This window comes from Euprymna scolopes, chromosome 21, assembly GCF_053919585.1.
Source record: "Euprymna scolopes isolate OS-2025 chromosome 21, ASM5391958v1, whole genome shotgun sequence".
Taxonomy (NCBI): domain Eukaryota; kingdom Metazoa; phylum Mollusca; class Cephalopoda; order Sepiida; family Sepiolidae; genus Euprymna; species Euprymna scolopes.
This window is the reverse complement of record NC_136502.1, coordinates 50353990-50378373: the sequence shown is the minus strand read 5'-3', so window position 1 is coordinate 50378373 and position 24384 is coordinate 50353990. Positions and strand designations below refer to the sequence as shown.

Below are 24384 nucleotides of genomic sequence, written 5' to 3'. Positions count from 1 at the left end.
CGCTTGCATGTACAAAAAATGGCCACCAATCATAACATAAGGAATTACATTGCTTAATATCCGGAAAACTACTTGTTTGCGGCAAATTTAAATGCGATATTCGTTTCCGCATACCCGACTACGAAAGTCATCATTTTAAAGATAATTATTAAGGTGGCAAGCAAGTAAAAATTGACCAAATGTTTCACATATTTTCTTTCGTGTGAATTTGCTTATTTATTTAAAACTAAAACAGGAAGTCCGGTTTGATACTCGGAACATTTTCACATCGAGGATAGGTTTTCACCTCTCACCGGTAGGGTTGCACTTAGGGTCGCCTATGCTTCTGAATCGCCCTACTTTTTTTTATTTTTTTTATTGAAATTATTTCGTATTTTAAAACTACAACAACGCAAAGCGTTCACTATTTTGATTCATGAAGCTTATTTTATTAAGTAAACGGCAAATATTGTGATAATTTTGTGCTGCTGCTGCTGTAGTTTGCTAAACAACATGGCGGTACCCACCCGTTATGAACGCACGTATCAAGTAAGTATATTTACAAATAAATCCCCATTTTTCTAATGACAATTACCAGTGGCAAACTAATTAAGAAATATTTGAGTTGTAAAACATCTAAGTCAAATCCTATTCTTCCCTTATAGTTAGCTCATTTTTTCATCGGCACTTTATTTGTGGGGCAATTTTGACAACCCCCTTGGCATTTGATTTGCCGTTCGTTTTTATTCTTTACTCAAATTACATGGGTTGCTATATTGAAACACCTAAATAATATAGACCGACGTCGGACAACATATTGCGATACAAAAATATGAGCGATTTAAAAAATAAATAAATAAATAAAAGCAATAAAAAAATCTTTTAAAAGTAATAAAAAAAAATAAATACACAACAAATAAATGTTACTAAAGGCAAAGGAAGTTATTCTTCTACTTATTTGGATAAGTTTATTTTTGTTTTAACTTAAAATGTTTTTTTTTACTTAAAAAAAAATATATGTAGTGTAAAAAGCCTGTCGAGTTAAAACGAACAACAAAATGGTGGTTTCATTCGAGCCATAGTGGAGTCTCCTCGGTAATCGCTAAAAAATTAAGCGAAATACTAATAGACATACAATGTCACCAATCGTTCGAAAATGTAATGTTCTACCAACATTTTGTTTAATTTTTTAGCAATTATCGAGGTTCGGCTGTGGCTTCAACGAGACCATAATTATGTTTTTCGTTTTAATTCGACAGTATTTTTATTAATTTTATTATAAAGTAAAAAAAAAAAAAAAAAAAGAAAACTTTAAAATAAGTCAAAACACACAAATAAAACTTATCCAGCTAGGCGGAAGAGTTTTTTTTCGGTAACATTTATTTTTTGCTTTGTTGGCTATTTTGGAGAATCACACCAAAATTTGTAAAGGCAATAAAAATGTCATTTTGTTTGTTTTAAAAAATGAAATGAGGAACCATTTCGTGTAAAAATAAAAAAAAAAAAAAATCTAGTATCGACAACAAAACAAAAAAGTGAAAAAAGAAACAAATATTTAACAAATAAATGTTATCAAAGGTGAGATAAGTTACTCTTGTACCGACATGGATAACTTTTTTTGTGCTTTAACTTATTTTAAAGCGTTTATTTACTTTGAAATACAAGTAGTGTCGAGTGTTTACTTAGAACAATAACAAAATGGCTGACATTCAACAGTCATCTGGAGAGTTTCGATAATCTACCAAAAATTAAAAATTAAACAAAATATTGATAAAAACCCACCAAATAAAGGGTGCTAGTGCACTTACTGATCCGCATTATTTTTTTTTAAATCGTATTTCCAAGTTTAATTAAAGTTTTATATGTTTTTTTTATTCAATTGTAAGAATAGGTACAAAACACCCGCCCCTCCTCATGTTAAAAATGGCTTTTTAAATACTATCATTATTATTTCAGCACTAGTACCAAATAAATTAACGGTGACATATATTTTTTAATAGAAAATCATGTTTAATTTTTGAAGAGTTTCCGATGGGTAGCTGATTTGTATAAGTCTTAGACTTTAAAATATTGCAGGCAAAAAACAAAACAAAAATGTTAATTAAAAGTATAACATATAAGAGTAAATTACTATTCATCATTTTATCCAATTCCTGCATTTCTAATTATCATTAAGCCAGTTTTTCTATATTTGCTTTTTGTATAATTCTGACCTTCTCCATTTTTGATGAGTAGCATTTAGCTTTGAAATGTCATGGCCTAAAGTGTTTATTTCTTAAATTTCTCCTTAACTTTTCCTTCTTGTTCTGATGATATTCCTCATCTTTCATTTAATCCTAGTGGCTACGCCGCATCTGCACACACAACGCCCAGTCAAACACAAAATCGAGTACACTCAACATCAAGTACACTCAAAACTGTCTTACCATCAACGCTTACCCTGTGAACTTGGAGAATGGGAAATTCCCATATGCACAAAACAAAACCACTAAAAAAAAAAAAAAAATATCCTAACTAAGGGTAAGGATAATGAGTAAACATTGGATAAAATGATGGTTAAAATTATTATGAACTTGCCAGGATTCAAACCTAGAATCTTCTTATCCATGGTCAGAAGCGTTATCCATTGTGCCACAAGTCCTGTTCGTTTGCTGAAAGATGTTACCACGACTGTATACAGACAGTGCTTAATTCTGTTGACATGGGCAGATAACTCTTTTGACAAGTTTACGAAACAGTCCAAAAATCCTTATTTGGGGCTTTTTGTGAGACTCAGCATTGTTCATTACGAACCATATATAGATAAGGACAATCTAGAAACTCAAACTTTTCAGGGAAAAAAAGAATTTTTCAATTCGGTTCGAAAGTTTTATTGGTATATAGGCACACACACATCAATAAATCAATAAACATTTAGAATTTTATTAATAGTGTAGATTATTGCTTTTGCTCCCCTTGATAGTGTTGAGCTTATGTTGATAAGTTTTGCTTTGTTAAAGATTTACTCTTTTATTATATATTTATTTTATTATATTTATTATATATATATTGTAATCTAGAGGTCTAATTTTCACAAACGTTATGCATTAACTTAGGCTGCATTTCGCTAGTAACACATCAAGTGTTGTCTGGTGTATCAGCATAGACATAGGACTTTACATATTCTCTAAAAAAAATAATCTAATGGGGTTAAATTGCACAAACGAAGTGGCCAGTTGGCAGGTCCATTTCATGAAATTATCAGATATAAATCCTTCATTCATCAAATGTAAATAAAACAAATTTACACAACTGGATGTCAGTCTCTTCATGATGAACTGCAACCAAGCTGAACTCAAAATAATTGATAGTTGCCAAATCTAAAATGAAAGAAAATAGTTATCAAGTTAAAGTTTGCTGCTTTTAAAAAAATCACCATTTACAAGTTTAATGGATTATGGTGTGAATTTGTCAGTGTCACATCATAATGGTCGATTGGCCAGGAATGCTAACCCAATTTTCATACTTCAGTATGTAAATCAGAGGAATAACATTAGATATGACAATCACAGACTTTTCAGACTGCTAAAATTATTTGCATATAGATGTAAATAGGTTGGTTGTGAAAGTTGGTATGTTGGTTGTTTTTGTTTTATGGCATATCAACCCTTTTCAGGTTATTTAATGCCGAATCCAAAGATTTTGAAGAAACATTTTTTTAATAGAATATATTTGTTGTTTTCACATCGGTTTCTATTTAACCCATAGTTGGGACCCTAACAGGTACTACCACTCTGGGTTAGAGTGGACCTGGGAGCAATGGTAATTAAAGGGTTGCTCCACACTCTCCAAAGCCCACAAGCTGGGGCCTCACCACTGGATATAGTTTAAGGTCATATCCAGGACCCCCATTGAAGGACTTTTACCCTCTGCAGGGGGGCAGTCGGTGTATTCTAATGCCCCACCGACAGGGCTGGTTGGGAAAGTATTGCTTTACTAAATTTTAATGAATAATACTGATTATCTGCAGTTTTTAACTTTTACATTAAGATGAACATATTTTGGCTGAAACAAAAATTTATTGATCGAAATAAGCACCATCAGAAGCAGCACATTTTTCTCGGCGCAAAACAAGTGCATTTATGTCAGTAACATAAAAATCTTGCGTTCTGGTGATGATGAAGTCACTGTAGGCGTTTTTGATATCGCTTAAGTTTTTGAAGCAATCCTCATGTTGAGATGCTTGAAAAAGTGGTAGGTGAAAGGTCTGCAGATTATGGCGGATGAGTCGGAGTTTCATAGCCCAATTCGTTCAACTTTTGCAGGGTCGGTTTAGCAACATACTGTCGGGCATTGTCGTAGAGAAGAATTAGGCTTTGTCTATTTTATTTATTTCCGGACTGTTATCCTCATCTTTATAGTTGTTTCACATTTCGGCCAACTATTCCTTTGATCTTTGTCAGGTGGTTAACCATGATGGGATAGGAATGTGAATATCTTGACTATCTTCAGTAATTACTGACTTCCATAGTTGTTGGTGTCTCACTACGTTTTGGCCAACTAATCCACTGGCTGGCTTTGGGTAAGATTGAAACAGCTATCTTCAGACAATGCCTGGAACTGTAGAGATTCAACGTCTCTATCCACTGCGCCACAAGTTCCGAAGGGTGATCAAGGTTGGATTATTTTGGTCTTATAAATCCAAGTTTTTGTTATCTGATGTTTTATTGTCAGGCCCATAGTAAATGGTATATATTATTTAATTATTGGTATTCTTTGAGATGAATAATTTGTATGTTTTATTGCATTATTTGCAAACTATTATTTTCATCTTTATAATTGTTGTTTGACAACATTTCAGCCAACTATTCTTCTGGCCCTTTCTCTTTAAAATGATATATAAAGTAAAGGCATATTAATGATATATAAATGATATATAAAGTAAAGGTATATTAATGATATATAAATGATATATAAAGTAAACATATAACGAAAACTTGTTTGAATGTACATCATTTGAAATCAAAATTGAAAATTCCACAAGAACTTTCTTGGCAACCTCATACATTTTTTCCTACAGATATGTCGACAAAATCAACCTATTTAACATGTGTTGATGAAATTGTTTAATAAAAGTTTATTAATTTTTTAATTTAAACCAGATGACGCTTTTTTCTTAAGGTCAGTCGAATGAACACAGATAAATGACCCTTCTACAAAATGGCTGTCTATGACAAATTTCTCATAACTTATTCAACAAGTTTACAGTCTTAGAATCATTATTTTTCTCATAGTTATTTATATCGGTAATCTTAATCACTCTAAAAATTTCGAATTTAGATTGATAACTTTTGTATGATTTGGCCACTAACTTGCAGCACAAATAATGTGAATGAAGCAATTATCATTGTGCACGGTGCAAACTCTTTTGGTATTATAGCTGTATTTAATGAATTGTAGCCAAGTATCATTGAATTTTATCAAAAACTTTCAGAAAATTATACAAAATATGGCAAAATCTTTAACATACAATAACAATTTTGCTGTAGATTCATTACAGTATCATTTACATTATTTATTGTCAAGAAAATCATTTTCATTAAATATATCTGATATTTACCAAAGTATCAATAGTTTAATAAAATCGTGATTCGATAAGTAATGTAAGTTTAACCAACCAATGGTCGATACCAGTGATTGACATATTAACGATACATGCCACTGAGAAACACTTGTGAATTTAATTTTCTCAGTTTGTCTTTTTAATAGAAGCTTGAGGTCCCATTCCTTCTTGTATTATTTAGGTTATTCAGACTACGGTTCTCATCTTGAGTGTTGTTCTCACAATATTTCAGTGAATATAATCTTTGACTCTCATCAGTGTATCTTGTGAGAGCATGTAAACAGAATTTCAAACTGAGCTTTTATTTAATCAACATGGGTAGAATGCTCCTGTTCCATCGGCCAGGAGCAGATAGAAGTCTTAATAATTGTACTCTTAGTATCGGTGCACTGAGGATTGAGGCTTCAACCTCCAGAATAGTGTCACATAGAACTGAATCTTTATTTTATCTGTTATGCCATAGGTCCTTGTGGGCAATTCTAGCATTTATTTGGGGTGGCTTATACATATTCTTGTGTACTTTCGATGTACAATCTTACTACTTATCACTATAGGTCAGAGGTTACCAATGATTGTTATATTAGCAGTGCATGTGGCTGATAATCATTTGTGAATTTTATCTTCCTGAGAAACCTTTTGAAAATTAGTTCAAATATAAAAACACAAAATTTATGAACAAAACTAGTATTGCTAGTCACTGTTTGATACCAATTATTGTGTCATACAAATTTCTCAAAAAAAACATCAGATGAAAATGTCACGTCAGTTTTAGTTTTATATTTCATTTGAGTGCAAGAATACTTATCTCTCCTTCATCTTACTAAATAACTCTAATGACTAGCTAAATTTAATTAGCAAAACTATTATTGCTAGTCAATGTTTGGCGGAACTCATGCTTTTATATATAGTCATACACATTTTGCAATTAGAAAACAACCATATTTGTAAGTAGTATTTGGTTTTAATGCATATCTGCTTTACATATTTATTAATGTATAAATTGTTAAATGAAATTATTCATTCATTCACAGGTAAAGGTAAGGATGGAGAAAAATGAAAATGGCCTTCTTGCAATGCATGGAGTGTGAAGATTATTTACAAATAATAAATCAATGTAAAATCACAAAACCAGATCTCAAAACAAATATTGAATACAACTTGAAGAAAAGCATTTTCATTGATAAGTTTGCACCTCATAATTTACACAGACTATTATTTAAAAAGACATATAACTAGACAATAATCGAACATTTTGAAGTATCATTCTCAACAAAATTTTCAAGACAAATATAAACCCCGGCTTTTGCATTGCATTTTGAAAATGTATTTTGAATTGCACAGAAAAGTAAAGAAATGCATATCTATCTAGACAATAAACCCATTATTCTTATTTGTGAATGGGTGGCTCATAATTTCCAACAAAACTCATTTTAAAAACATATACAAACCGAAGCTTTTGTATTACATTTGAAAAACTTAGTTTAAATTGGGCAGAAAAAGTACTGTTTTCAAATTTATTGCTCATCATTTTCACAGAAAACTAATTTTAAATGAGACAGATTTGAAATCAGTTTTTATGTGAAATGCACGAAATCCCATATATAAAAAAAGTCTGTGCAAAAGACGACATGCAAAATCATCCTGTAGAGAAACCTCATAGTTGCCAAGTGTGTGGCATGTCGTTTATTAAAAAATCTCAGCTAGAGATACATATACGAACACATACTGGAGAGAAACCTTATTCGTGTGAGTTGTGTGATGCGTCGTTTAAAACAAAACCAAATTTAAAGAGACATGTACAAACCCACAGCGGAGAGAAACCTCACAATTGTGAAGTGTGTGGCGCATCATTTACAACAAAACCGAATTTAAAAGCACACACACAAAAACACAGTGGAGAGAAACCTTTTTCTTGTGGATTGTGCGGTTCATCATTTACCGAGAAATCTTCATTAAAAGTACATCTGCAACGACACACAGGAGAAAAACCTTATTCTTGTGAAGTGTGTGGCTCATCATTCACAACAAATTCTGACTTAAGGAGACACTTACATATCCACACTGGAGAGAAACCATTTGCTTGTGAACTGTGCCCCTCGGCATATGCAGCAAAATCAGATTTAAAAAAACACATACAAATCCACAGTGGAGAGAAACCTTATTCTTGTGGTGTGTGTGGCTCATCGTTTGCAAGAAAATCTGTTTTAAACAGACACCTGCTAATCCACACTAAACAAAGGAACACGAAAACCAGGATGGAAACAACTTAAAGCCCCTGAAAGAACTTGACTAGAAATATATGGGCAGGAATGCTTCACGTCAATGGCTCAAGAGTGGGGGGACTTCTATTTGATGACAAAACTCTTTGTAGCCGGTTAAGATCAGGGCTTACCCACAAATGGGTTTTAAAAATGTTTGGCCTATGAGCAAATTTTGCTGCTAAGCAATTAAGAGCCCAAGCTAACTTATGCCTAAATGCCAAATCCTATTGGCAATTGGTCATTACACTATCTGTCACAGCAAAGTATGTAAGTACTTCCATTGGAAGATCGATGGAAAGATACATCTTGACAGATCATCCAACATCTTGGAACATGAACTCTCACAAATAACATTAAACAGAAAGATAACAGTGTTCTATGACAAAGACATATAAGCAAACAGATACATAAAAGACAAAACCATAAAGCCAGACATTGTAATGTGGAACAAACCTGTAGGCGACAATGAAGGTCTGGTTATGTAATTGGGATTCCATCCTTCATGTTCTTTAATGGATTGAATGGCAGGTGATTGAAAAGCAAAAGGTCGCATAATGATGACAAAAACATACCGTTGTATATTAGTGAAAGAATGTAGATTTATTTACATAAATATACATGAGAAATAATAAGGATATAGATAGTAAAAATAAGAGTTCGTTGAGAAAGGAGTAATGTTACTTGCGATTGATGAGAGGCTGACGGGTAAGTAAGGAGCGCTGGTTGGGTGACCAATGCCAACCGGAGCGGCTCTTCATTACATGTTGACTGGTCGAGAATTCAGCGGAAATGAGGGAGAGATATAAGAAACAGGAAGTGACATAACTGTGTTGCTCTCCAGTTATCAGAGTTAAAGGGCAACAATCGAGTTAGCCTGGGAATTTCAATTCCCACAAACCCCAAAGAACTGCACTCATTATCGACGTCACCATCCCAAATGACTATGGCCTTAATAGAGCTGAACGGGAAAAGATAATAAAATATCAGGATCTCAAGAATGATTTCTGAATGGTCTCTGAAAGAAATAAACATTATACTGGTTGTGATAAAAGCAATTTGGCCTAATGAAAAAACTCTTGAGAAATACTTAGAAACAATTCCTGGAAGACAAAGTTGTAGCATAATTGAGATGGCAGACATAAAGAGAACAATGTCTGTTCTTGAAAGCATCTTTGGATATTGTTCAAATTGTAATGAAATAAAGTGTAAGCTACAGAGGAGCCACCTTGGTTTGTTAAAACTAATTGAAATAAAGAAAGATAGAAACCTTATTCTTCTGAAGTGTTCATCTCATCGTTTGACATGAAGGATAATTTACAGGCACATATGGAGAGAATTTGTAGGAGTACTAAAGAAAATTTTAATACCTCGAGTGTGTTTGGTCTCTCTGGCATCTGTCAGGACAACCTAACATGAGAATGCTTTTCCCTATAAATAAACTCTCGCAAAGTATAAAAATAACAGCATTTGAAGCCCAAATAACATTCTATTGACATGGATATATATTGGCTTAAATGAGGAAGTGTATAGCAATTCTTTAATTACAAAAATTGTAGTTCCAAGCAAAGAAAAAATGCCAGCAAAAATTAAGTTAGAGAAACTTTTCCAAGTAAATAATTAAACCAGTTATGATAAGCAGAGAATACTGATCTTGTGTCAAGAAGTTATCACAGCAGAATTCAAAGAAATTCAATATATTTTATAAAGTGGTTCTTGCATCTGATTGGTTCATTCTTATATTTATAAATAAAATCGTCCAAACCTTTGTGGTTACACCCTTTTTTCAATGTAAAAAATATAGGAACAGTTTTTTACTAGGGATTCTATCTAAAGTACCGACACTAAACTGGATGCCTCAACAGACCAGATGAATACTTTTCTTAGAATGACACAAGACTAATTTAGGTGCTTTTGCATTTACTGACTTGTGATTTCCTCAAAGTTGGCTCAGGCTTGCTCAGCAGCCGATGGAAATAACCAGAAAAGGTCGGACGAGCGTTTGTTAAGTTTTAATTAAAGCACTGTATATTTTTAACTAATACGATTCTATGAAGGCTACTTTTTTATAACTTGAAAAAAATTTTTTTAAATAATTTTAATCGCAGAGGTTAGGGTTTAGGTTTGGATTAGATACATGTTTGCAATTTTATTTATTGTATATTTCTATGTTTTTCCTGTTTATCATCATAATTTTATCATAGCGGTTTAATATTTTCTGATTGGCCGCTTCCGATTATTCCTGTCAGCGCCCAAGCATACCTGAAAAATTTGAAAAAATGCAGAAGAACTCTAATTTATAACATTTATAACAAAAGAAGACAAGATAAGCAAGATGATTTTTCTCACATTAAAAACTAAGGTTTCATCTAAATATGATCTCATAGGGAAGCAGATAAATAGGAATAAAAGAAAATATATGGCTGTAGAACTAAGTAGCGGTTAGAGTGAAGGAAACGAGGAGTTTTGAACCAGTAGTCTCTCTCTCTCTCTCTCTCTCTCTCTCTCTCTCTCTCTCTCTCTCTCTGTGTTGAAGACACCTCAAAAACTCTCAAATCTAATAGGTCAAACTATCTCCAATCCCTTTCCCATCGTTACAACGTCACAACTCTACACTTCTTTTAAAGTACTTTAATGGAGTATGTTCCAACAAAATTGTAACATTGGTGCTCTTTGATGTAAATTCCTTGACGAAACCAACAAGCAGCAAAATCTCACACCTTCACGGTAAAGGTCCCCTCATATCTGAAAACACAAGAAAGATAGACTATAGTTAAATGGTCAATTCAATACTTTTGCTAAATCAATGTTTGAAAAGTAAATTCACATCTGTCTGGTGTGAAGACAAAGGTTGGTTTGTTGGTTGTTTTTGTTTTACGACATAACCTTTTTCAGATTATTTAATGGCGAATCCAGTGATTTTGAAGAAACATTTTTTAATAGAATATATTTGTTTTTTTCAAGTCGGTTTCTATTTAACCCATAGTTCGGACCCTAACAGGTACTACCACGCCGGGTCAGAGTGGACCTGGGAGCAATGGCAATTAAAAGGGTGGCTCCACACTCCCCAAAGCCCGCAAGCTGGGGCCTTACCATCGGATATAGTTTAAGGTCATATCCAGGACCGGAAAACGAAGGTGTTGGCATTATATAACAAATTCACTAAACCCAGGATAGTCTTTGAGTCCCTTTCCTAAAATAAACCTCAAAGAAACATTTCCCATAGTAAATGCAGTGTACACTGGCCTACAAGTGATTGGTCTTTCACAGTGGAAGTGTGAATGAAAAGTGACCTTATGAACGTTCGCATATCTATGTATCGCATAAATAAAGTGTCAGCCCATGAAAGCGCCTCCTGATTTTTTATAGAATAAAAAAAGGGTTTGAATGTCTACTAGACACCATCCTCTAGTGTTTTGGATCTGCAAGTTTATCATAACATACTGAAATAGGATTATTTCCACTTGGTACTATAATATAGTCATCTGTATAATGTGTTCATATATCCATGAGTATATATGAATGTGTCTATTTTCTGTTTGATGTGTGATATATTTGATTGTCTCTAAGATGTTGAGTGTACTTATAATCGTCTCCAAGAAATTCGACTTATACACATGTATATACATGTGTATAAGTCGAATTTCTGGGAGACGATTTTAAGGTAATTTTTTTAGGGTCGAGTTTATGTTAATGTTTTTGGAAATGTTGTTAATCATCTATAAATATAAAAGCGAAAATGTATGTATGTGTGTTCACTTTTTCTCTGTGTCTACAAAAGGCTTCTTTCAGAGAAGCGGTCGCTCGCTTCACAACTTTTTAAAACTTTTTATACCACATATAAATGGTAATATCTCACAGTTAACAACGAAGCTCGCCTGTCTATTTAATTTGCTCGATTTCAGGAAGATAAATATTCAATATTTGTTGCTCGCTGCATGTGGGTTACTCTTTTTCCTATAACATCTTGGGGGCGAGGAAAAAAAGCGTTCAGCAGTAAATGAAATCTCGCAGTCAAACTTGACCTCATTAACTCATTAAAACGAGCACCTGCTAAATCCAAGTAATTAAATAACTTCAAACGTGTTTCCGTAAGCATGTCGCGGTGGGGCAATGGTTAACGTCGCAGGTTTTTTTTTTTCACAACTTTGCCTCAATGGTTCGGGTTTGATCCTCATACTTACTTTTTTTTACCCCCCCACACACATACCTCCAAACACCCGGGCAACGCCGGGTACCCCTCGCTAGTAACATAGAAAACGCCATTTTGTTTGTGCACTTGATATATATCGGTAATCCTAGTAATTAATCACACTCCTTCCAAACTCCACTGCAGCATGTTTGCCAGCACATCAGCACATAACAAAATTTATGACGCCCCTCTCAATACAATGGTCAGAGAGGTCCTCACCAGAGTGCACAAAGAAGATCCAGCACGGAGCAGATGATGTGTTGACAGCCAGGACCATAGTGTATGGGTTGACGCAAGCTCTCTTGCCATTGGCGTGTCCATGATGGAGCCGTAGTGGAAAACGCTTGCTGGTTACACCCAGAAAAGGACTCCCAACACATAAACCTGGCAGAACTCGATGCAGTGATCAAGGGAATAAACTTGGCAATTCTTTGAAAGACAACCACCCTGCAACTATTCACAGATTCTTCTTGCCTCCATAAGTAGATTTCAGACACCCTTACCGGACGGGCTAGAGTGTGAACCAAAGCAACAAGCAAGATCATGAGCCTGGTGAACAACACAATCATGAGCCTGGTGAACGAATATGCACTATCAATGGAGGTGTCCCTGGTCAGATCCAGCATAAACAAGGCCAGTTGTTTTACAAGGGTACCTCAAAGATGGCTTGATGCCATAAAAAGAACTGTTGAACCTATGCAACATCCCTGTGCCACATCTATGATCCCTGGTCAATCTAATCGGATTAAGGAAATCCACCAACAAAGCGGGCATCCTGAAGTCAAGCAGACCTTATATTTGGCTAAGTTGGTTGAAGCAGGAGTGCGAAGGGCAGACATCATGGAAGTAGTAAAAAGCTGTGTGGAATGTCAGTCCATTGACCCGGCACCCGTTCGCTGGGAAAAAGGGAAGTTGGAAGTTAGGAGCCACTGGAGCCAGCTAGCAATAGACATTACTCACCACAATGGTGAGAATTTCCTGACTCTCATTGATTGCGGTCCATCCATATGGCATATGCTGCGTCGACAAGATACAGTCACTATTGTCCGTCAACTAAACAATATTTTCCTTGAAAGTGGACCTCCAACAGAGATATTGTTTGACAATGGTCCTGCATTTACCAGTGAGCAGTTTAGAAAGTTTACGGACAGCTGGGGAGTACATTTGAGGTTTCAATGCGCCCATGTACCTAGTGGAAATGGGATCATTGAACGGAATCATCAAACCATCAAAATAATCGCAGCTAGATCAGGCTGCACACTGTTTGAGGCAGTTTATTTGTACAATGTAAGCCAGAAAGATGATGTTTTGCCCTCTACGGCACCGGCTGATACATTGCATAGGTATCACATCAGGGTGAAGAGCATAGAGATGAACCCGCTGCCTGAACTGGAAGTAGATCGAGAGAGAATGAGGAAAGGGGATGTTGTGTGGATCAAAAACCTGCAAGGAAAGTGCACAACAAGGTATGGAGTCGGGCGAGTCACTGAAATAATCAGCCTACAAGCGGTGCGGGTCAATGGCATATCCCATCATGTTAAAGACATACGGTTAGTAACGCAACCATCATTAAACGACACAAGCGAATCAGAGTCAAAATCTAGCGAGGCATCGCTCTGGATTGCAGCACCACCATCAGCAGTGACTCTGAGATTAGTAGCCTCCCAGAAGACACAGAGATTAATAGCCTCCATGAAGAGACAGAGATGCTCGACCCTCAGACCGCAAACGAAAGCACAAGTGAAGATGAGGCGTGTGTCGTCCCCTCCTCGAAGAAGCACCCAACAAAGACGATCACCACCTCCTTGCCATCTGTGTGATCATGAGATCAGGGGGGAGTGTGGGGAAAATGACTTACCGTACAAACGTCCTCGTGTCTGTCTGTCTTGTTAGTCGCGTGTGTCAAGAAAGAAAGAAAGAGTCCATCATGGCGGCCGTGAATGTTTTTGTAGTGAACGAAGTCTTGTGAGATTGTGTGCGTGTGCCTTATAAAAACAGGTCACTTGTCGGTGGCAGAGGATCAAGAAATCGTTTGACGTTTGAGAAGCGGCAAAATCAGTTCGAAGAATTTGTGTGAGCAGTGATTTTTGCCTGTTGATCGACCGCAATTTGTTTCATAATACCGAGTTGAATTATCATTTCATACTTTCAAATTTTCACCCAAATCAGACTAGTAATTTCTAAGAAAACTTCTAGAGTAAATGTGCTATTGTGGTGAATGATATCTATTAATTCCCAACTGTGCATGAAACGGATACTAGAATAATTAGTTCCCTGCACTTTATCATAACAACTTTTGGTGCTTGTTCAGATAGAGTCGACAGATCGATTTTTTTTTAAATGTTGTTTTAAGTAAAAACAACATTGCATACTTAATTGTCATGTCGAAAATAGTAATATATCCAAAAATTACCCAAATTCCTCAAGTAGAATAACTGATATTGTGTTTTGTAATTTAAAAAAAGTGTATCGTTATAGGTTGAAAAGTATGTCAGCCATTAACATGTCGAAAAAAGAGATAAGTATATCCCCTGTATTCGTACAGTATATCGATACACTAAGGCTGACTGGGATAGCTTCCGTACATTTATATCTGATCTACCTCTGCATTCCATGTTTAAAAAGGATGTGTCCTCTATAGTATTAGACCTGACTGAATGGTTAATTATAGGTATTGACCATTTCATACCCTCTAAAAAGTTTCAGCAAAAACCTAACAGCCAGCCATGGTTCTCTCCAGAATGTGCTGCTGCCATTGCGCACAGAAATCCACTGCTTCAAACGTAATAGATGTATGGAAACTAAAGCCGTTTTCAGGACTGCCAGCAACCATTGTAAGAAAGTAATAAGGAACGCAAGAGAGTTGTATGCTCAATCTGTTAAGTCCAAAGTAGCTGAGCAGCGGCTTGGTTCCCACCAGTTTTGGCAAATAGCAAACAGAATCCTGAACAGAAGCGTGTGCTCCATCCCAACTATTATCAATGGACCTGAGGTAATCTCGTCAGCATCAGACAAAGTCAAACTCTTTGTCAAGAACTTTGCAGCTAATTCTACCCTTTGTGACCAAGACCGCCAACCCCCAATATTTCCTCCTGTATCAGAAAACACGCTATGTGATATTCGTATATCTGTACGTGATGTTGCCAAGCTAATCAAAAACCTTGATTCCAGTAAAGCAACTGGCCCTGACGGTATTCCAATTATAGTACTCAAAAAACTTCAACCTGAACTAGCGCCCATACTTACAAAACTGTTTAAACGTTGTCTTAAGGAGAATAGTTTCCCATCTCCCTGGAAAATCTCATCAGTATGCCCTGTATTTAAGAATTCAGGTGATCGCTCATCCACCTCTCAGTACAGGCCAATAAGTCTCCTGTGCGTCATGAGTAAGTTGCTAGAATCTGTGTTAAATACAGAAGTAATCAACCATCTCAACAAAAATAACCTTCTTAGTGACACTCAATATGGTTTCCGTTCTGCTAGATCTACAGCAGATGTCCTTACAGTTATATCGCATAGGATTAGCAAATCTCTCGACGGTGGCAATCTTTCTAGGGCAATTGCTCTTGACATATCTAAAGCCTTTGATAGGGTATGGCATAAAGGTTTACTTCATAAGATCGCTAGCTATGGTATAGCTGGAAAAGTCTTCTCAATTATTAAATCATTTCTTTCTGATAGGTTCATAAGAGTAGTAGTTGAGGGGCAAAAATCAGAAGCTCACAGTATTAATGCCGGTGTCCCTCAGGGATCCATCCTGGGCCCAACTCTTTTCCTGATCTACATTAATGATCTTCCAAATCATATCCTTACATCATTTGTAGACATTTATGCTGACGACACTACCATTTATGGTAGCACATCTAAGACAGTAAACGACCACGTTCTCTCCAATTCTCTCTCCTCTGATCTTGAGCACGTAGTACAATGGGGAAAGGAGTGGCTGGTTACTTTTAATGCATCTAAAACCAAGCTTCTCTCTTTACATCATCAACATTCTAATCCACATTTGTCATCAATTGAAATGAATGGCTCTCGTCTTCAGGAGGCCTCAAGTTTTGACAAGCTTCTGGGCTTGACCATTACTCCTGATCTTAAATGGAACACGTATATCAAATCTGTTGCCAAGGCCGCTGGAAAAATGGTGGGATCTTTCTATCGATCCGGTAGATATCTCACTGCTGATGCTATTCTCTATCTATATAAGAGCCAGGTACGTCCAAGGATGGAATACTGTTGCCACATCTGGGCAGGAGCTGCTAAAAAGGACTTGTCCTGCCTTGATAGAGTTCAAAATAGACTTCGTAGCCTCGTAGGAGATGTCCTTTTCTCCTCCCTGCAACCTCTATCTCACAGAAGAGATGTTGCGAGTTTGTCTTTGATGTATCGTTATTTTCATGGAAAGTGTTAAACTGAGCTTCAATCTATGGTCCCCCCTCGCCAAACTTTCACAAGAAACACTCGTCTAGCTGTAAACACTATCAATAATTTCCCCCACTCTTTATCTGTACCTAAACCTAAACGTAGATTCCATGAACAAAGCTTCTTTCTTAGAACTGCACGCCTGTGGAATTGTCTTCCGTTTTCCTGCTTTCCGGCTGACTACAATATGGTTGTGTTCAAGTCTAAAGTTAATAAGTTCTTGATGAGCCGTTCCATATAAGTTATCAAATTTACCAAATTTTCATTACTAATTATTACTATATCGACCAATTTCTACTGTACACTCTTTAACCCTTATCCTTGAGTGCCTCTGGGCCTTGATAATGTGGTGATGCCTTTGTAAAAAAAAAAAAAAAAAAAAAACATATACGAAAAATGCAATTTCTTCCAATTTTCCATAAAAAATTACATTTAACTATAAATAAATTTCTGCTCAATGAATTTTTGTAATTTTTTGTATATTGCTATTTTCGACAAGACAATTAAGTATGTGGTTATCTTTTTTTTTCCAAGCGGAAACGATGCATGGAGCCATGTGCAAAAGAAGTTTTTTTCATTTTTTCTCTCATGGTGGATGCGTTAAAATCCGGTTAGCTGCTAATTCTCATGTTCCCACACACAGCGCCACCCGAAATAGCAGAGCTATTCCAAGACTGTCCGTGAGGATTTTGGTGGATAGGGTTTGAAATCAAGTCAGGGGGAAGATTTGAGAGGACATGATAGAATCTTGTGGTCTCGTTGGATATGTTCCTCAGTTCGAATTGAGCCTCGCATATGGCAAACCATCCGTCCACAGCAGCATGCATAAATCCCGGTATCTTTACAGAGACCGCTGACACAGTATCCTCCATTGCGAAATTTGTGGGTTACGCGTTCAGTGGTTGACAAAAATGTTTAATCTCTTAGCAGATTGCCGTTCGTCCTGTTAATGTAATTCAACGTTTTTTGTTTTTTTTGTTTTTTTTTTGTGAAGGTTGGTGTTTGTATAATTGTTCGCCAATTCTTATTTTAGTCACGTAAATTATCTGAGCAAAAAAAAAAATGGGTTCTCTTAACTTCAGCCATAATACGTCTGTCCTTTTATTATTACTATTTATTTAATTTTGGAATGTGCAATTTCATCGTGGTCGGCGGGTTCACCATTTATAGCGGTCTAGGGTATAGAAGGAAATGCGTGTTTCTCTCGCGTTCGGGTGTCACCATTTATGGCCTAGGTTTTTATAAAAAAGGAATAAGGGATAGGAAGGATGTTGGAAATGTGTAGATTCTGACTCCATATAATTAAAGACAGACGAATATTGAAGGTTGAGAACCGACTTTATTTACTACCAACAATTTGTATTAGGAGAGGCAAAGTGTTCATAGGATGGAATGTGATTTAACAAAGGAAATGCATGTTCGTAAAATGTTTGTAGGTATGTATGAATTGACAAGGAATGAATGTTCGTAAACTGTTTCTAGGTATGTATGAATTGACAAGGAATAAATGTTCGTAAAATGTAACTTATCTTTTGGACGATGGAGAGGGTTAAGGTAGGCCGGTCATCCTGCTGTCGGTGATGCGTGTCCTGGCTTGTAACTGGAAAGCGAGTGACTTTTTCATCAGCGTCTTCACCTTCTTTTTCCTCCTCTCTTCTTTAGTTTGTGTGAATTCGGCATTGTTTAGAATTGAAGGCGTTTGGCCCATAACATGAGAGCGTAGTCGGCTTCAGTTCACTGGTGCCTTATTTCTTTTTCTTCTTCATCTCTTTAGGTCGGGTGGGAGAATCTGTCCGTGCGTTCACTGACGCAGATGGGTGAATCTCCGTTTCCTTCTCTTCTCGGTTCCCTCAAATTCCTCATTTTATAGTCGCACACCGGCTCCCAATGACTGTGATATTTGAGGCGTTTATTTTAGGCACGGAGCTTTGCCATTGGTCGATAATTATTTTGTGGTTATCTTATCAAGCGGAAGCGATGCATGGAGCCATGTGCAAAAGACGATTTTTCATTTTGTCTCTCATGGTGGATGCGTTCACATCCGGTTGGCTGCCAATTCTCATCATGTTCCCGCACACCCACTACAACACATGAACAAATTGAAGACTTTGCTCTTTCTTTCTCCTTTAACCAGCCCCCTTCATCCTGACAACTACATGTAAACTGAACTATTCTCTCCTTCAACAAGTCGACATAATATTAAATCTATCCTTACACACAAGAACACTTCCAGCTACTAACCTGTTTCTCTCTTGTACATGCTACTAATGAAGATAATAAATAAAGTTGCTTTTGAATATAGCATGAAACTCCATTTCATTGTCTCTATATTCTATAGCCCCACAAAATAAGCAAAATAAAAGAATGTCTTCAGGTCGGTGCGAGTTCACTTTCAACGCACATTGCATCTGAAAACAGATAAGAAAATCGGGGTTGTTTTGTTTTTCATAACGTGCTCGGTTTTTACTATAGGAAAAGATTTGTTGGGTCTTGTCTATATTTGGGCCTATAAAAATTTGTTTTCAAGAAAAATCTTTTACAAATCCTTATGATGTTCGTACCTGTCATTTCACGAAGACTGTTGCATGAACAGCAACACGTGTTACACCGTTTGGAGTAACACCCCTTGGAGGTGACCAGTGTAAGAAGAGTATTAAATAAAGGGTAATCTCCAAAAATACCGTTAGGGCTTACAACATGGCCGCCAGAAGAGTCACGTGATCCGCACGTGACTCTTCTGGCGGCCATGTTGTAAGCCCTAACGGTATTTTTGGAGATTACCAAATAAAGATGGTTGCCGAGTAAACACAACGACTGGTTTTATGTTATATTTTATCCGTGGGAATCCTCACACATGAAACATGGTGATGAATAAAGAGAAGAAAAAACAAAACGGTGGAAAGGTAGCAGAAAAAGAAAAAAAAAAAAAAAACCAGATAAGTAACGTTTAATTTTTCGGTGTGAAAATTACGACGCTGCCAGGTGGTGAGGAAAAAAAAATGTCAGAAGGAGACATGAGGGAAATAAACAGACCGGTAGCTGGCATAAGACCACCACCACCCCTTTTGTATGGAGCAGAATTTGACAGAGAATTGGAAGCTATTTAAGCTGAAATGGCATAATTATGCTATTATTACATATCTGACAACCCAGTCGATACAATATCAAACTGCACTTTTGCTTCATACGTTAGGGGATGATGCTTTGAAAGTGTACTACGGGTTTCACTTTCCAACGCCTGAAGATGAAAGAACGCCTACGGAAATTATTCAGGCGTTTGATAAATATGCTATAGGGGAAACAAATGAAACTTACGAGCGTTATGTTTTTCACATGAGAAAGCAAGGAGAAACGGAGACCATGGAATCTTTTATTACGGCACTTCGGACATTAGTAAAAACGTGCAATTTTTGTGACAATTGCGTTTCCTCAGTACTCAGAGATCAAGTAGTGCTGGGAATACGTAACCCTCAGACACAAGCTGAGTTACTTAAAATAAGACAGCTGGATTTACAAAGATGTATAGACATTTGTAAGCTGTCTGAAAATGCTACGTTACAAGCCAGTATCCTAAGGCCTGAGAGAGTGAACCGAGTGGAGTTCAGACACAAGAAAAAGCCAGGGGAAAAAACTGTGAGAGAATGCATATTCCACTTTAAGAAAATCAAATTTTATGACACATTTTATCGAAGGATTAATGTGCTATCTTAATTTCAAATGATAAACTAGCGACACCTTTTGGGAATCTAGAATCAACAGATAATCGACTTTTCACTTTCTAAATGTTATGGAGTATGTAGCTGCGGCTACAACAAAGTACGTAGCTGCGGCTACAACCTCCTGCGAAACTGTGCGTATGAAAACACGACTAGCTCCGCAAACCACCATCGATTCAGGCAATAAAGCTGTGGCATATTCTTAACTCAATATCGGCTTTGTGTTCTCTCTGCTTCTCGCTACTTAACATAGTGTCAGCAGGATTTCTCTCTTCGAAATAACCCATATACACTCAGTGAACACTTCCAACACATGATCGGCAAAACCCAATCAGTATGATACTCTAAACTCTAGTCTTACATACACCCTCGTCTCTGTATGAAAGAGACATCTATCGAACCATATGGATCTAAACAAGCTTTGAATTTTGACAAAGCTTATTCATCAATAAACATGGTGTATGCAATTCCACCACCAGCAAAAGTGGAAATGGATGACGATTTGTGAGAAAACTGGGCACTTTTCAAACTAACATGGGAGAACTACGTGGCCACGACAGAAAATTGGGGAAAAAACACAAATGTACAGGTAGGCACACTTCTTTCACTAATCGGCAAGGAATGTCTGCAATTATACAAAAACCTGCCAATGTCGGCAGAGGAACGAGCAGACACAAAAAATTTTTGGAAAGACTGACAAAATACTTTGAACCCAAACAGAACATCATATACCAACGGTATACATTTAATTCCTGTACACAGGAACAGGGTGAAAAATTTGATGCGTATTTGATCAAACTAAGACACTTAATCAAAACGTGCGACTACGGTGCCCTTGAGGATGACCTACTGCGTGACCGAATAGTAACAGGTACCAGTAATAATAATGTTTGGGCCAGGCTCCTCAGTGAATCTGGACTCACCCTAGACAGGGCAATAGATATTTGCAGGAGCACTGAACAGGCAGAACAACAGCTCAGCAAACTGAATAACCCAACAGAAACTATCTACTACACCAAGGGAGATAAGAGAAAGCCCCGAGAATTCATAAAGGACTGCAAATTCTGTGGACAGAGCAACTACAAAGGAGAGTATCAGACTTATGGACTCACATGTACTATCTGCTTGAAGCGCAACCATATTGCCAGAGTATGCCAATCACAGGCGCAACCCACCCCATCACACCGGCAAAATAAATCCTCAACACAGCGAACTGCAAAGGTGCACTACATGGAAACAGAAGCAGTCAGCAGTGACGAAAGCATTTATGCCCTGAGAAGTCTCACAGATTGCAAACACTATCAGGCAGACATGTCCACCCCGGGAGACAGCACAAAAACCTTATGCAAATTCCAAATTGACACTGGGGCCAGCTGTAGTACCTTGGCCTTTGCTGACTACAAACGCATTACTAAGGCACCGCTACAACCGTCTCTCACAAAGTTGAAGCTGTGTGACGTCCGTCATTAAACTGCAAGTGGGCATATGAGGGTTTGCTTCTAAAAGTTGTACCTCATCGACCAAGGGTTCATATTTACTATGCCGAATATGACGACGCAGTAATACAGGTCCTGGTACAGTTAGTCAAGAGGGTAGAGAATGACCACTAATGACTTCCGTTGGAAGGGAAATAGTCTCTCATGAGGAGTGGCATCAGTTGCAGTACACAGTAGAGATCTGATTCAGTGTAATACTTTGGGAAGTACAGTCTCCAACGTTGACTCTTTTAGAAGCCATGGATATAGTTTTCCATATAATGCCATTGTATTGCTCACATTGTCTATTTCCTCGAGGGTTGTAAGTAGTTCAGCTAGTTGCTATGCCTAAACTTGTAAGAGACTCCCATAGGTATTTTGATACAAATGAAGTTTCTTGATCAAAGTGGATGTATGAGGGTGTCCCAAACATTATAAAAATTTGGAATAAACATTCGATTACTACATTAGTAGCTATATTTGCACAAGCAAAAGTAAATGGAAAACGTGAGTACTCGTCCACTATTACTAGTAAGTACCGGTTCTTCAATGTAGATGGGAGCGGTCCTTTGAAATCTGTGTTGAGTCTTTCCATTGGCTGAGTAGTTTTGATAAGAGGGGTTGAGTTTGGAGAGTCGACCTTGGTTTCCATCCTGCACATATGGGGCATTCGGCACACACTTTCTTGATTTCTTCTATTTTTGAACTTTCACAAAATGTGCTATTCGTGTGATTCCTGGGTGGCAGAGAAATATATGGATATCTGATAGTTTAGCTTTGTTGTTGATGGCTCCACAAGCTCGTGAGAGTGAGTCAACAGAAATGTTTTTTCTTCCTGGCCGATACATGATATCATAATCGTAGCATCTCAATTCCATTCTCCACCTTTTAATTTTATTGTTTTTAATTTTTCCCAGTCTTTTTGAATTGAACATGTAGTTCACTGCTTCTTGGTCAGTAACAATTATGAAACGCCTGGTAGATAGGTAGTGTGACCACTTTTTGCTTCCACAATAGCATACGCTTCTTTTGCGATGGAAGCATGTTTGCGTTCAGCGTGAGTAAGAGACCTCGAGAAAAAGGCAACTGGTCGACCAGCTTGATTGAGAGTGGCCGCTATAGCAGTATCTGAGGCATCAGTTTCAACCACTAGATGAAGATCTTCATTTATTGAATGGAGCACAGCCTTTCCGATTTCATCTTTGATGTTATTGAAGGCCTTCTTAGATTCTGTGTTGATGGGAAAAGAGTCATTGTTAACAAGAGGTTTTATTTTCTTGGAAAATTTAGATATCCATTGCGAATAATATGAAAATAATCCAATGACTCGACTCATAGCAGCCTTGTCTTTCAAAAAAGGTACTGCCTTGAGTGGTCGTAGTCGTTCACCATCTGGTTTAATTGTTTTGTGAGTTATTGTGTTACCAAGGAAATCTTTTGAGGTAATTGACAATATGGACTTTGCTTCGTCGAAAGTCAGGTTATGGACCTGAACAACTTTCTGAAATTTTGCAAGATTTTTGTCATGCTCCTTTTGCATGAACTCCCTGCAACTTATGTTGCTTGATGATGTTGTCCATCAATCTTTGGAAACATTAGTGATGCCAAACGAAACTCTACAAAACTGGTATAATTTTTCGTTCGCCTCAAAGGCAGTGCATATTTTCTCTTCCTCTCGAATGGGTATCTGGTGACACGCACTCGTTAAATCAAGGGAGCTGGAAATTTCAGCAGCAAGATTATCCATCCTTGGTAGAGGGTAAGCATCTAATGATGTGAATCTATTGATTGTTCGACTGTAATCAACAACTAATCTTTTTCTGTGATGCTCACCAGTAACTATTAAAACTTGGGCTCTCCAAGGTGAGGTACTTTCTCCAATTACTCTTTCTCGGAGCATATTCTTAATTTCTGCCCGTATAAATTGTTTATCTTGATTTCCAAACCTCCTAGATTTAGTGGTAATAGGTTTACAGTCCAGAGAATGGTTTGCGAAAAGAGATGGTGTTTCTACTAAAGCAGACTGTACACTGCAGGAAATAGAGCTAGGGATTTGGAGACTTCCCTTATGACCACCAAAGTTAAAAGAAACACTAGAATACTGCCTCATGAGGTCTCGGGTGAGAATTACATCACTGCAAAGATCCGGTAAAATTTACAAATTTTGTGTTAGTGTACCACTGTAACGTGATCGACCTGAGGGAGCGAATTGCCCTTCATTGGGGAGCCGGCTATGCTAAGATTATTTTAATAGCTCCCGGGTAACAGCGGATATCCCAGAGATTTAAAATAGAGGATATACATATATTTTTATTTCATTGTCAAAATAGATATATTTACTTATTGTTTGGAAGTCAGAGATATATTTTGTTATTCAAAATTGACGACAGAAATCTTGGAATATTAACTGGCATTGTCTGGCCTTGACAAACTCAGTGCCAGGGGTTCTGACTGACAGCCGATGACCCGGGGGGGGGGAGGCATTGGAATTAGATGTTGACTTGTAATCTCAGATTGCAAGCTAGCGATATGACTGAAGTGCACACCCGCAATCTGCGTTTTTCTGTAAGTGCGTGGCGTGATTTGATTGGCTTAGGAAATCATCTCCCCCACACCTGACTTTACTATATCGTGCTAGTGTCGCACGAAATTGGCCAGTTTCCAGCCAGAGTTTGTGTGTGGAACTCGAAGTAACAATACCACTCCTTGAGACGTGACCCCTCCTCCAAATTGTCTGAGA

General features: G+C 37.0%; 1 protein-coding gene and 1 long non-coding RNA gene across 2 annotated transcripts; both read left to right on the top strand.

Moving 5' to 3' along the window:
* Nucleotides 1-155: 155 nt before the first annotated feature.
* On the top strand, nt 156-9113 carry LOC145242283 (uncharacterized). Its single transcript, XR_013862687.1, has 2 exons — nt 156-528; nt 6613-9113. It is a non-coding gene; the product is annotated as an uncharacterized LOC145242283 (long non-coding RNA).
* Nucleotides 9114-20703: 11590 nt separating this feature from the next.
* Nucleotides 20704-21639, top strand: LOC145242792 (uncharacterized). The gene has a single exon (XM_080105925.1). The coding sequence runs from the start codon at nt 20704-20706 to the stop codon at nt 21637-21639; it is 936 nt and encodes a 311-aa protein (XP_079962051.1).
* Nucleotides 21640-24384: the final 2745 nt, after the last annotated feature.